Source organism: Corapipo altera, unplaced genomic scaffold, assembly GCF_003945725.1.
Source record: "Corapipo altera isolate COAL_440 unplaced genomic scaffold, ASM394572v1 24b, whole genome shotgun sequence".
In the NCBI taxonomy this organism is placed as follows: domain Eukaryota; kingdom Metazoa; phylum Chordata; class Aves; order Passeriformes; family Pipridae; genus Corapipo; species Corapipo altera.
The window spans coordinates 2,517,632-2,532,750 of NW_020884888.1; the positions used below are offsets into that span (position 1 = coordinate 2,517,632).

The 15,119-nt window shown below is 39.8% G+C and overlaps 2 protein-coding genes across 6 annotated transcripts in view; one reads left to right on the plus strand and one right to left on the minus strand.

Moving 5' to 3' along the window:
- LOC113947493 overlaps positions 1–1,436 on the plus strand; it is a 30,491-nt gene extending 29,055 nt beyond the window's left edge. For all 3 annotated transcript variants that reach the window (XM_027644086.1, XM_027644087.1, XM_027644088.1), the window contains one exon: positions 403–1,436. In XM_027644086.1, coding sequence (XP_027499887.1) covers positions 403–458 — 56 coding nt within the window. In that variant the 3' untranslated portion in view covers positions 459–1,436. The remainder of the gene's footprint in view (positions 1–402) is intronic.
- A 2,681-nt stretch (positions 1,437–4,117) lies between these two features.
- PDCD6 (programmed cell death 6) lies at positions 4,118–14,209 on the minus strand. 3 transcript variants are annotated; one of them, XM_027644090.1, is made up of 6 exons: positions 14,082–14,209; positions 11,042–11,103; positions 7,959–8,003; positions 6,825–6,977; positions 6,034–6,143; positions 4,118–4,660 (listed from the first exon to the last, which is right to left on the minus strand). In XM_027644090.1, the coding sequence occupies exons 1-6, from the start codon at positions 14,165–14,167 to the stop codon at positions 4,562–4,564; spliced, it is 555 nt and encodes a 184-aa protein (XP_027499891.1). In that variant the 5' UTR covers positions 14,168–14,209; the 3' UTR covers positions 4,118–4,561. The 3 variants fall into 3 exon arrangements, with proteins under 3 accessions (XP_027499891.1, XP_027499890.1, XP_027499892.1); XM_027644089.1 differs by having other exon boundaries at positions 6,819–6,977; positions 14,082–14,208; XM_027644091.1 differs by lacking the exon at positions 14,082–14,209 and adding an exon at positions 11,193–11,324 and having other exon boundaries at positions 6,819–6,977.
- Between the last annotated feature and the right edge of the window lie 910 nt (positions 14,210–15,119).

Genomic DNA, 15,119 nt, shown 5'->3' on the forward strand with positions numbered 1-15,119 from the left:
TTGTAATGCATGCAGAACCAAACCTGGATGGCATTATAATAAATAATCCAAATGGATCAAACCCACTGGGATAACATAAATGTTATCAAAGAGCTGGTTCATTATATGACAATTTTTTTTTTCTAATTATTGTAGAAACAGTCCTTAATGTTCAGAATAGTGATATAGTATTCAAAATAAAAGATTCTCCTTTGAAAATAAATTATGAGAGGGGTTTAAAGGCACATGGGCATATACTACTGTATACATGTCATTTGGACAAATGCTTCTGTTACTAGAATTAGTTAATTAACTAAGAAGCTAGTTAATAGGAAAACTTTCATTTTAACATTTTCTATGCTGTGTTATGTAAAATATGATGAAATAGAAGTAACTTTAAATGTCTTTATCTCCCCTTTCTAGAACTAAATATTCAGACATTAGTCAATGTGCTAGTAGAAACTAGAGGAAAAGATTAAGAAGCAACAACAGCTGAAATGGAAACAGATGAAGAGATTCAAGAGTCTCCATCTCTTGTCTTTCAGGAAAGAGACTGCATTTAATTCTGCATTTAACTGGTTTTGGAAGGGTAAAGGGAGGTAGGGTTTAATTTTTTAACATGTAAAATGTAGCTGGAACACAAACTTGCACATAACGGATCAACATACTATTTTGTTTAGGCTTTTTGTAATGTATTTGTTACATCTTAGTATATTACAGAAAAAGAATCTTTTGTTATTTTTTGAAAATATGTTAAAGTTATTCCATCAGCAAAAAGACCTTTTAAACCTTTGAACACCCTTCCCAATTCAGAAAAAAAGAAAAAAGAAGTTTTATGTTTCCTGCTTGGGAAGAATATTAAAAAATACAGGTTTACTTTTCTTCACACAAATGTAAGGCCAATTCTATTAATTTGAGACTTTATAATTAGCATATTTTTAGAAATTGATACACTACATTTCTGAATGTCACAGCAAAGGAATTCTCTGTCTTAATGTGATGCTATATGAGGAAAATATTATCTATTCTAGGACTGGTGCGTAATATGGCATATTACTTTCATTTTTGCATAGTAAAAATTTGTGAAATATATGCAGATTTTATTATATTGTTCTGAATGAAATTGTTATAAATTGACTTAAAAACTCATTTGATGGATTGACCCATCCTAAAATAAAAATTCTTGATTCTTTCTATTGACAAAATCTTATTAAGAAATAGTAAAATCTATAAGGCAATCAGATAAAATAACAGGAAAGAATAAATAATCAAAATGTCATGCTAACTGAGGAATACTTACCAGTTCATGATGTTTATCAGTGGTCTGTGTTTTTCTTTTTTTTTTCCCCACACTTCTGGGCCACATGCTGATGAATTCTTGGCTTTAGATGTCTGCTTTATGTAATTAAAACCACCTTACATGGAGCTGAAATAAAAAAGTAAAGTGAGACACTTTACTCCCCAGTGTCCATTTTCCTTCTCACTGCTGTGTTGTGGACTACCATTTTTCTTCTCACCCATACCTAAACTGTGTCTGTGCATTAAATACTTGTGCTGAAGCAGGATTAGTCTTCATGAGCTGACAAAATACATTTTAGATCTTGTCATGTAAATTTTAACGAAATCTCAAAGCAATTTATTATTGAGTGTGTAAACTCGATTCCCTAAAATTGTCCTTCTGTAATTATTTTGCTTCTGCACCTGAAAAGATGCGCTTTCCTTTTGCATTCCTGTTCACTATTTTCTTTACTTCCTCTCATACTTACTGGTGTGTCTGAGTGGTTTGTAATGGCATACACTTAGTAGTTGTGCCATACACTTTTTTTTATCCACTGAATTCCATAGTCAACCTTCTTGCTTAAAGGGGAAAAGTATGATTTTCTACCACAGGTGTCTGCCAGAGTTTTGATTTACAACTCTGTGGGACTGATCAGTTATTATCTACATTTAAAAATTATCAGAAATTATTTACACAAATGTTACTACCACAGAAAGTGTAGTGCAACTAAAATTCTGAAACTGTAGAAAAAATGCTGCTAGAAAATATTACTGTTGCAACTCTCAATTCAAGACCTTTTCATCTGAGCTTGTTGTAGAAAGCTCTTTCTTCCCCATTTCTCACACCCTTTGGGCTTTTATGGCCTTTACTGTACACCCCACTTGCACACAGCAGCCGGGTGATCTCTGCCCAAATTAGATGTTCTTTCCACGTGCACATTCCCTTCGTATTTTTCATTCTGAGCAGCAGTTACTGGCCCTGCAGAGTCCTGCATTTGGGAAACAGTTCTTCCACTTTGAATCAGAATTGAAGTACTGACTAAGTTAAGAGAGCATTGATTTACTAAAGGTTTCCTGAGCTGTAAATTACTGACTACTCCATACTCCCAAGAAACCCCTTTGCCTTATCTTGCTCCCATGTAGTATAGAACTGGAATAGAATGATTCCTCTGCCTGTTCCTGTTTGTCCAGGCTCTAGTTCTTCTTCAAGAAGCCTTCACAAAGTAGGCACTGACAGCATGCAGAGCAGCATTGGGCGCTTGCCACCTGCCAGCACTGAACCAGCTCCATCACAGGCTTTGGCATGGAGGCGTTTTGAGGCTGCACCTGAGCCCTTTGCATCAATTTCACATTTCCTTAGAAAGCCATTGATAAACATCCAGACTAGAATGTGCACTGGGGGGTAAACAGTCTACTTTTCAGCCATTTCCTTGGTCTGTGGTGTACCTGCTTTCATACCTTCAGATGTGTGTTATCCACTGGGACCAGGGTTGTTTCCATCCAGAGCCACCTGGGTGATTCTTTGCAGCAGTGATGCTCCTTCACAAAGTGCTGGAGCCAGCTGTTCTGCATGCAAGACAGTGAAGCAGAACAAGGCCAGCTGGACCCAAACATCCTTCAGACAAGACAACTTGGGAAGTCTGTCAGATTCCAGCTTTTTTAGTTTTGTACCTTAGACCTATTAATGCTCCTCAAAACGTTTCCCAGAATTACTGTATTTCATGTGGGTGTATGATCAAAAGGGACAGATTCCTTAGTGGGAAAGGAATGGGCAAGTTCTTTTGAGCCCAAAACATTGGGGCTTTTCTGTTAATGTTTTTTGGAAGAGAACATATCTTGTGATCATCTCAGCCTTCTGGGGAGAGAAGTTTCAAGCAGTAACTGGTGGAAGTCTTTCTCCTTTATCTTCTTAAAGTAACTTTCACAGTTCATTCAAGGCTTGTGGGTGAGGTGGTTTCTGACATTGGCCATTATTCTTGCTCCCTCTCTTCACCCAAAAAACCATTGGCCTTTGGGTGACAATGCCCTAAGTGCTTTGGGAGAATTCCTTATTTTGGTGGGCTTATGCTATGGAGACCATTGGGTCTTGGTCCCAGATATTTCACACCAGAAGAGTGTTCAGAGCGTTGCTGAACTGTCACTAAGGGTCTGATTGATTATCACCTGACAACTAGTAGCAGCTTCTCTGCATGACAATGTTTGTAAACTGCACAGTTGCCACTTTGCTGTCTTCACCCTAACACTAGACACTCTATCTTGGCTAAGACACAGAGTCACAGAATATTCTGAGTTGGAAGGGACCCACAAGGGCCAAAGATGCTTTAACCAACTGAGCTAATCTCAGGGTCACCTGGAAATAACATTGTAACCTTGACTTATTTTGTTAACTTCTCTTTGCTTCCTCCAAGTTGCTTGCAGAGTTACTGCAGGAGATGGTGTATGACACAGTCATGAATTGTTTTGCTTCAGTTTTTCCACTGTCTCTCTCATCAGCTGTAAATGGTGAGATGCAGGGTAACCCTATGAGTGTGTTTGACTGTCAGTTCAAGGCCACTTCAAATAAGTGCTTCAGCACAAAATAGAGGAGTGCTGATGTTAAATGAGATGACTAAGCAGAGGGAACACATTCATAGTAGTCAGAGTTCATTTTTGTGCGGAACTTATCAAGGAAGATGCAGTAATGGACACAGGTGTGAAGAAGTTGTATCTGAAGCTCACCCAAGGATACCCTGAAAAAAGGAGGCAGCCAGAAAATAAAAGACAAGAAAAACAAGCCATCCAAGTGGGAGACATCTCTGAAACACAGAAATAATGCCACCACCCCCTTAAAGCTGTACAAGAGTGAAACAGACTACAAAAGTTGATCTAATATTTTTACTTAATTTTAAATTCTGTATTAAAAATTAATACATTAAACTCTTATAAAAGTAAGGCACATGCAAAACATGTTGTGCAACTTCTGACTTCCAACTCTTTTATAAACTAGCAAGCATTATTTTAATTTGGCATTTCTAAAGAGTCATTTTTCCCATGCAGGATATGTGAAATAGGTTAAGTTTGACATCGCACCAGTTAAATCTAGATTCTGTGCTTTCTGTACTACAGTAAGCAGAGATGGTCATATCGTACAATAATACAAAATAAAAACCAACTCAAGTACAGATTCTGAAGGTGATGACCAACATACAAAATTTAAGAACGCGAAGTTACATCCATTATAATACATCGATAATCATATTCAGTACAGGATGATTTGGCAACTCCAGTCTGTGTAATGCCAGTGTGCAATTCCTAGTTATCAGTGTCATACGATGCTGAAGACCATGGAAAGATACTGCTCATAGGACACCTGGATCCAGCCATCTTGATCAGTATCGTATCGTCGGAACACATCAGTCAGCCTCTGAGGAGGAGGGAAAAAAATACACATTTTTGTTTGTCGGGAAGGTTCAGGCTGCCATGTATTCCCCCTGCCACCTTGCTTCTACAGCTCTGTGAAACCCTTTCTGTTCATCCCTTCTGTAGCCATTTTACAGTCTTGTGTGTATAAAGATAGCTCTTTGCCAATAATGATACAACACCTAAGTCTATCTCTAGGCACTTCTTTATAGACCAGACAGCTTTTTATAACTGGCTTTAAAGTGGGGGGAAAAACAATGGTACATTTGAGAGTCATCTGGAAACAGAATCCAAAATCCTTGTGCATTTCTCACCTTCTAGGCAAATATGCTTCGTGTGTCACTGGTATCTGAGCTGTCTCTGTATAACCCCAGAGATGCCAGGCAGTACATCCAGTGGACCAGAATAACTACCAGCATGGTTTCAGCTGAATGAAACTCCATTTCAAAGCCCTTTTTACTAGAGTTCAAGTTTATAACTAATTATAATTGCCTTGAGTATCAAGGCAACTGATGTTTCAGCAGACTTACAGTTACAGACATAAAGCTAAAAGGAGAAGAACCTGAGTGCAAATAACAGGGATACTACTTTTACAGGGTACTGCTTTCCCTTCATGTTTGCATATCAAAAAATATCTTAAGATATTCTTGCAGTGCTGGCCAGCAGAAAGAGCAGCAGACTTTTTCCTGTTCTACTAAAACTCCTACAGTTTCCCAACTTTTCCACAAATCTTACATACCTTTCAGAAAAGTCAGTAAGCTTTGAGAAACCTTAAGCAATGAGGTGAGGAATCACCCAGTGACTGATTTCTAAACAAAGAAATACACCTGCAAACCTACAGTACTCTCTCTCAAAGGTTTTTGTTGGGTTTTTGTTTGTTTGTTTGAAATGTCTTTTACTACCGTTGTCCCTGAAGGTACTGCTGTGATGAAAGACTGAGTAATTCAGCTACTAGGTCAAACTCCTTTAATCAGAGCCTTAAACACAGAGATACACAAAAAAGTTGTAAATCAGATTATGAGAATTATAGGCACCATGGGACAAGAACACTCCACTTTTGACACTCAAGCTCCAGAAGAAGTGTGTATTAAACTAATGGAGATAGTGTTAGGTGCTTTCCTTTTAAAACATGGAGACTATTTTACATTTTTTTGCCCCTCCCAATTTTATCAAATTTACTTGTGATGCAAATGGATAAGTAATGAAGACCAATATATGAAGATGTTTCTAGCTCCTCTCATATACTTAATTCAAATGGTTTATTATAAATAAACCATTTGTTTATTCTAGATCCACTGTTAAAGTGACAACCATAAAATCTTAAGAAAAGGTAATTTTTGTTTTTTAATTGGCATTAAAGCACATCTCATTTCTTACCTGTAAAACAACACAGCACTGAATAAAGTCATCAAAAGCAACTTGTCCTCTTCCTTGTCTGTCAAATTTCCGAATAAGGATATCGTAGAATTGATCAGACAGTCGGTAACCTTGGAAAAAGAGAAATGCTTTAAAAGGTTTCAAATACCACAGTCCTTCTATAGAAGGAACAAGGCTGTTCAACAGGCGTGTGTCACTAAATGAGAAAACAGTGAGGAGTTAAAACGGATTTTTTTTTTCTAAATATCTGTTATAAAAAGGCATGCAATAAAAACCATGCTTAATAATAATTATACGCAGAGTCACAGTAAATATAATTACTGATTAAGGTGACTAGTTGGTTGAGGGAACAGTTTAGGGCTGCAGCTCAAGTCTTTACAAGTGAAGTCACTGGAATGGAATTTCTTTTGCCACCAGAATGCTCTCGTAGCATAGACAGCTGGCTTTGTTTTAAAAAGTGGCAAGCTGTATCAAGTACCTTGGAAGTTCAGACATTTGCCTGAAGCGCTGGTAACGCTCTCAGAGCAGAGAGAGGAGGTTGGAACTGGATGTGTCAGTACATGTGTGGGATGTTTTCTTTTTTTTTCATTAAAGGAAACGGCTTTAAAAAAGAAAATGTGCTTGTGGCATGGACATCATTAAAAGGAACCTTACACCTAAGAAGGTAGCTGCCCTTCACCTGCCTCATTTTTAGTCACATTTGTCAGAGCAGTAAAGCCCTAACAATAAGAAGCTCATTTGATGGCATAACCCAATCATAAAAACTGTAATTACAAATGAATTACCAAAACCTGTTAGTGCCTGCTTTAGTTCATTTTTGTCAATCATTCCAGAATTGTCTCTGTCATACGTTCGAAAGACGTTCTGCCAGTCTGTGATGTACTTCCAGACTCCCGTGAATTCATTGAAGTTCACACCACCTTTGTTTTCTCTGTCAAACATCCCTGAAATAAGAAACCCATATAAAACCTTAGTCATACTACTCCTCTCAGCAAGGATTTTGCCAGTATTTTAAGAAAACAGCAAGAGCACTTTGTGGGGAGCACTGAAGACAGAAAAGAAATTGCTAAAATACAAGTGATATTTTGGAAAGTTCTGCCAAGAAAAAGCAAGTAGTCATCCACCGAAGGAGAAAGATAAAGGAAGATGAAAGGTGACCAGAATGAATTGCAGAAGGTTTATTTTTCCTGGGTTTTCATTTTCAGTTTGAAAATATTGAGGGCTTAATTGATCATCCAGTGATCAATTAAAATGGGCAGAGGAGTGGGTTGTTCTTTTCTAAGGACACATTAAAAAGTCTTAAGTCTAATGCTGGAATATTCACCTGCATTTGACTTACTGATACTGTCATCTTTATACAAAAAGCATGTCACACAGCAATGGAATTCAGAGCTGAATACTTATTGAAAACAAAGCAAAAAATTTAGTCCTTGGATTTATGAACTGTGTGATAGAAAAGAGTTACTGTGCTTGAATTTTTATCTTTCTATTCTACAGCCATCATCTTCCACATTACTGGCAATTATTTTAGGACACCTAAGAGAAATCAAACATTTTAAAGCTCGTGTTTGGTATTTCTGGAGTGAAACATAGGATTAAAATGCAAGACAAGAAAAACTATTTACAAAGACAAGCTATATAATATCTTTTTAGAATATTTAATATGACAATTTCCCCATGCATAAATTACATTCACTATCTATTCAGTTTGTCAGTAAATTTTCTCAGGCTACTTCAACAAATGCACATATGTGCACAAAAAGGGCATCCCTGTACTCATCAGAAGGGAAAATATTTGAACTCAACTTACTACTGCTGGACACTCTGAGGAAAAAAAAAACAGTGCAGCAATTGATAGCATTTTCAATCATCTGAATGATCACAAACAGTATCTTCACTATTTCACATCACACAACTACACTTACCAAGAATTGACCTGACTGTTGCTGGATTAAATGGAGTCCACGTGCCTGAAACAGAAAGAATTACTTAGTTCCTCAATACTAAGCAACACTTTAAAAAAATGCAACAAACCAAACAAAAAATTCAGTTACGAGAAGTGAATTCAGAGCTAGATGACATGGAGCTGGTGTATTCAAAATAAGGCTGCTTTGAAGTCATTATGTTCTTGACCGTTCAGAGATGACTTCAGACCAATGCTTTACGAGTACTACACAGAAACCAACATTTTTCAGTCTGCAACAAAAAAACCTAACAAATGCTGGAAGATCTAAGAAGGATTTTTTCATCCCAGGCTGTCAGGAAGTATTGGATAGAAGGCAAGATCAAAACTGAAGTAGTTCATTTTCTACTATGGGAGCAAAAGAGTTTTAAGTTACAACTCAATGAAGGTCTCATATCTGTTCCTCAGTGAAAACCCATCCGCTCATTTCCTGTTTTACAGGACTGCTCCAGGGCACTTAGTTTCTGACAGAAATAAAAAGAAGAGGTTTCTAAAATGGCATAACCACACAGTGCAATTTAGAATTATCCCACCTCCACTGCTAGATCAATTAGACATTAGTTTAAATGTTTTAAATTAGTATTTTCAGAACAAGAAATGTTGCTGCCTGAGCAGTAATCATTTGAAGAGGAGCTTTGTACTTTGAGTATTTAGAGGCTAGTTGCTGTGGAATAGTTTCCACTTGGTTGAGAGCATTCCCGAGTGCTAGGAAGCATTAAGCTTTAAATTAAGAGAAATATTGTGCCTCATCTAGAATTTCACCACCATTTCTCTAGAGCCTGGGAGGGAACCAGGAGGATGAAGCAGCAGATATTAAATTAATTGCAGTTATGTGCAGGGACTACAAAGGATCAGTGAGACAAGGAGTAAAGGAATCAGTGAGAGGAGAGGCGCTGCAGAGGTGTTGGCAGTGATGCAGTAGCTGCCCACAGGTACCTAAGAGGAGGGCTGCATTGGTACTGAGCTTTGCTGGATCAAGCTGCAGTGGTGTAAGTCTATATGGGGGAGAACCCTGTACTGTAGGCAGGACGTATGACTGTTTGCACATAAAGAGAAACATAAGCAGAGAAAGAGAAAAGTTGGCTCTGAAAATGCTTAAGCAGTATTTTAGACAGAGAACATCAGTACCTTAGAGTTGTATGTCTCCTGACAAAAATGAAAAATAATGGAATTATTAATAGGGTGTCAGCACTTAACTCTGAACAGAATAAGAGGAAAAAGTGAAAATAAAGGGGAAAAAAGTGAAATAAGTTAACTTATTTCACGTTGAAATATTCAAGAGAATCATATAGATGCCATAGAGTGAAATCTAAGCAACTCCAGAGCTGAAGAACTGTACTGATTTCAGCCTATTCCAACAGTGAAAGACTGTTCCTGCCTCCTTTCCTGACTCTACTATTAATTCACACGGCAGCACAGAAGAAAACAAGAAGGAAGCACAGGATTTTATTGTGGAAACAGCTATACAATGGGATGATCACTCCCTCCCACATAAGTATACTGTTATTTGCTTAAACTTGACATGTTGAAAATGTCAAAATGTCAAAACCACACTGAGCTTCAAATTTTAATGAGCACTATGCAGAGTTTTTCAAATGTTTTAGAAATAAACACATAACATTCTTTTAGCCCGTGTTAAGATTGCAGGACAGCTATGCACAGCCATCCACTAGAGGATAAGTTTTGAAAAGAATATAGTGAATTTTTAGTGACTTTGGTTGTACAAGATCTAGAATCTCTTGGAATGAAGGAAGCTTACAGCTCTGTAAATATTTTGTCTAACACTTGGCAGGCATTTTTCATAACTGCAAAGCACTGCAACTGCTAATCTACACTGCAAATAAGGAAAGAAAAGAGTTCAGATAGTCATCACTGCCTACTACCCTTAAATTTAATCAGATGAGAAGATATTCAAACTATATGAAGTTTAAAACGGCAGGTAAAGTCAGGTTCCCACAGTTCTAAACAGCACTGTAATTTAAGTGAAAATGGTGACCTAATCAATTTAACTTAGCTTTTATTCAAAATAGTATTTTAGTTATGGATCGGGTCTGGCAGGCACAATACATTGCTTTTAATTTTTCAGATACATTATTCAATGAATATTCTAGTAAATCCAGTTCAGTTACTAGAGTGCAATTTTACTAAATACAGCCATCCAAATTTATTTTAAGTCAGGCAGTTACTGACAACAAGGGGCCTTTCAGCCTGTGTGCACTGCAGCTCACATCAGTTTAAACCGTTGTCAAGTCACAAAGCACAGGAAGGATAAAGGAATTAAACCTTGGGAGAAGAGGAACTTGATATGAACTCAAAGGTGCATAAACAACCTCAATATGCCATTTTTCAGATTCCTAAGTGGAAACAAACCCACAAAGTACAACCCTACCCACACTGAGTCATGAGAGGAAAGTAAAAATAGGCTACTGGAAAAAAAAGTTCATTTTTAATTTTGTTTCCATGAGTTATTTGACCGTACCCTAGTTACTCTTTAGCATTAATACAGGGAACTGACAGACTACTAGAACGTTTTAGTACTAGATCTAGAGTGCACCTTTCTACTCTATTAGGAAAAAACCTCAAATATGCCTCATTTGGGGAAGAAAAAAAATAATTACTATCTTCAGTTCCTGCCCCATACTGTATGAAAAGATTTTATGTGCAGTAAAAAGACTGGTTGTAAACAGATAATCTTTGTCCAGGTTATACACCGATCCTGGTTAAAAAGCAAAGGTTCAGTAGTGATGAGTGAGGAATATATAAATAACTGGTTATGATTTCCAGGAAGCAGAGACGGGGAAAAAAAAAGGGATGTGGATCCCTTCATTCCCCAAAATACAGATCAGTAACATTTACAATAGATACTCAGTTTAAAACAAAAAAATCAGGAGGATTGTTCTTTTTTTCCTTCGCCTCCCCAGCCTTTTGCTGTAGATTAAATAGTATTGATCAGTTCAAAGAATGATGGCATCAAGTGACCTGTCTCACAAGAAATTTAACATTAAGTTTAAAATGAACTACCTCACGGCTCATTTACGTACTTACCATTGGATAACGCCTGCTGAAGTTCATTATCAGATATAATTCCACTCCTGTCTTTATCAACTCTGGGGAAAAAAAAAGGGGGTAAGCTTTAAATAGCTGAATTTAACAGGTTCCACTCACAGAAGACTTGAACATTCTGGCTCTTACTCACCAGATAAGATTAACCTTTTCCTGAAAAGTCACTAATTGCACTTAACTTGGTCAACCATTCACAGTTACTGCAAATTTAACCCTTCATTCAGACTGAGGAGACATTCTGGAACAAGATAAAAGCTACAAAGAAAACTGCAAGATTTACTTATGAGTGAAGAGACACACAAAGAAACACACACTGACAATAAAACAGTTTGGATATACTCTGCACAAGAAAGTATTTTTATTCATTTAAGAGAACTGCAGAGCACACCATGCTAGTTAAATCCACAAAATACTTAATGTCACAGTAGTAAGCTGTTTGTTTCCCAAACTGGAGTGACAGGTTTGGCACCCAGTTTCCCTCAGTAAAATCTTGGCAATGGAGAGAGCCACTAACGTGACCAAAGTACTGAAAGACTCAATCAGCTGCAGGGCCTTGAGCCTTCTCAAAGGCATTTAAAAAGAAAGCATAGGCAGGTTCCAGCTTCCATTGAGTCTTCACAGTCTTGGAGAATCTAGTTCTATGCCAAAATTAATGAACTAAGTAATTTCTGCCCAAATAAAGCAGGATAGTGCCTTCTTTAGAAGAGCATCTGAAAGTGGTGGGGATTTCATTCCACACAAAGACGTTCCCCTTGGACTGACAGTTTTTATTTTCTCTCATTCCTAACATTTCAAAGCAGAGTCCTGCTCAGCTGATCCCTCTTTGCAGAAGCTGATTTTTTTCCCTTTGGTCCTTCTTGTCATTTTCTAAACATTTTCATTTCATTCTATTGCTTCCCTCCCCATCTCAAAACTTATGTAAGCCACATGCAACATGGAAATTGCAAGCATAAATTGCAAAGATTACAACAACAAAAATATATTCCCCTTTTTTATTCTGTATTTCTTTTTTCAGTATTCAGAACATTTTTTACCTTTTCTGAGCTCCTACTAAGTGCTAAGACGATATTTTAATGAAACTGCGTTGTGACCTACTTATCCTGCTCCTCAGCATCATCAGTCATCACATTCATTTTATAAATAAAGTGATGTAAAGTTAAAATGGGTTTTTCCTCACGGACATCAGATACCTACTCTGGATTTCACCTGTCATACAGTGATCATGACAGGCTGATAGGACCCAGTCAGGCAGGACTGTAAGGTGCTCCTGCGAGGCTTCATAGGCCTCACTTACTGTAGAAATCAGCAAACCTCATCTGACCATTCACTCTCTTTTCATAGAATCATAGAGCAGTTTGGGTTGGAAGGGACCTTAAAGATCATCTAGATCCACACCCCTGCCATGGGCAGGGACACCTTCCACTAGACCAGGTTGCTCAGAGCTCCATCCAGCCTGGCCTTGAACACTACCAGGGATGGGGCATCCACAGCTTCCCTGGGTAAACTGTTTCAGTGCCTCACCACTCTCACAGTGAAGAATTTCTTCCTAATACATAATTTCTTTCTAATATCTAATCTATTCTTCCTAATATCTACTCTGTGTTCCCCCAGTTGCTCCTGAACTAAGGGAATGAAGATCCCAGAACAGTTCCATCTGTCAGTGTGGCAGATGACCACACACTCTTCAGTCAGTTTTCTACCCACCAAAGGACCTTCCCATTCATTCTACATTTACTGGATTCCTTGAAAGGCCTTTGATACTGCTGAGAGTCTTTTTGGAAAGTATACAAATTATATGAATTGCACCAGTTCTAGCCATCATATCCATACCCAGTTCTTATCTAACATATTCCAGGATTTATACAGTGGTCTTCCAGACAGGAATACTTTCAACAAAAGCCATGCAACTCCTACATTAAGTCTGACTAACTACAACATTTAGGATGGTTTCTACTCATTTTCCTGGTGCAGAAGTCAGATTGTTGATCTGTTTCTTTCTGGACCCTTTAAAAAAAAGAAATGGCCTCATGCCTGCCCCCTCCGAGTGCTCAGATGAAGTTTTACAGAAGGCTGGGTAGGTAAGCTGCCGCGTTCCTGAGTCACTCAGTAAATACTAGCCAGTTTTAGCAACTTCTGTTTGTCTACTGCTTAATCTCTTCTTGCTGCCACTAGTGTCACAGGATCTGTCTTGACTCAACTCCCATAAAAAAAGATCCAACGTAGGCACCTCCCTGGTTTCCTCGATATGACACAAGCGTGAAATCTCCTTTGGCTTCTTTACTGCTACAATCTCGACAGTGTGTTTGTTTAACACAGGCTTGCTAACTTCCTTGTGGGTCCCTCTGCTCCAGGTGAATTCAAGAGAGTATTTCACAGAATCACAGAGTCAATTAGGTTGGAAAAGTTCTCCGAGATCATCAAGTCCAACCTTTGACTAAACCATGTGAACTACACCATGGCGCTAAATGCCATGTCCAGTCTTCCCTTGAACACCTACAGGGACGGTGACTCCGCCCAATACATCTGACAATACTGACATCCCAATATCTAATCACCCTTTCTGTGAAGAAACTTCTTCTAATGTCCAATCTAAACCTCCCCTGGCACAGCTTAAGACCACGGCCTCTCGCCCTAAAGCTATCAGTTTGTCGATAGCTTTAAAGCCTTCCACTAAGCGTTTATTAGATCCCTTTTTACGAGCCTTCCTGTATCGCCGCACCGATCCTCCAGACTTAATCCTTTCTGGATCCTCGGGTCAACAATTACTTCAGTGTTTTCAAGGTTACCTTCTCGCTCCCCTTCACCCTTGCGCTAAAACTCGGCCGCACTTATTCCTCCTCACTCCTTTCTTACAGCTCCCCCCGAGGTTCCCCCCACAGGGACACCACCGCGGGGTTTTACCGCTGGATGCCCGGGGCCGGCCGCCGGATTCCCGCAGCGGCTTCCGGGCACCTCCCAGCGTCCGCTCCTTCCCCCGGCAGCCCCCGTCCCCGCCCGGGGGGGGCTGTCTCGGCGGTCTCACCTCTGGAAGACGTTCCACAGGAAGGTGGGGTCGGGCAGGGGGGCGCCGCCGCCGCCGTTGTGCCGGTGCTGGTACCCCGCCGCCATCGCCCTCGCGCTTCCGCCACGGGCCGCCCGTGACGCAGCGCGGCGGTGACGGCACGAGCCCCGCCCCGCCCCGGGGAATCCCGAGCTCTTCCCGCCGGGCTCGGTCCCGCAGCGGCTCACGAGGGGAATTCTGCGGCCTCCGGCCCCGCCCCCTGCGGCTTGAGCCGAGCGCGTCCGCGGCCGGGGAGTGGCGGCTCTTCCCCACCCTCCCCCCCGCCTTGTCCATGAGCCATCATCCGCTGCGACGGTTCCCGCAAAGTCAGGAGCCGTCCCCGTGATCGATCCCTGCTAAGTCCCCGCTCAGGGGAAGTGTCTTGTCCTGGAGGGAAAATAGCATAAATTTAATATCCAAGCCTCTGCAGGGATTATTGCTGCAGAGGAAAAAGAGGGAGAAGCAAAGCTCGATGGACTGATTCTCTTGCGCAAAGTGAAGATCGAAAGCACAAGGGACTAGAATTTCAGGTACAGGACTGAACTTGTGTAGAAACCAAGTTAGTATCACCTCGGTAACTTTTAGCTGAATTCTTTACTGAGGGCTGAACATAATCATCCAAAAATCAGCCTACTTCCCTTCCCCCTACAATTTCTAGGAACAGTGTACGGTCCCCTGAGACCTGGAGTGCCTCCAGAGCTCACTAAAACCTCCCAAGCACAGACATACAAATATGATGCTTTACTGAACCATCCTTATCCTTTGGGACATGCTCCCCCGTCAGTGAAGAAAGCCACACTCTTTGTTCTATCCTTTGTCCAAATTGCTGACCTTGCATGTATCTCTTCTGGGCTGCTGAGGAGTCGGTGTCAGGGCCGGACTGGCACAAGGTCTGCATGTCCACAGGCAAAAGGAGTTACATACGCAAACTCCAGAATGTTAATTAAAACAATGTAGGCTCATGTCTTCCTTGGACATACCTCTGACAGCTCTGTTCAAGTATAACAGATAATGCCTTCA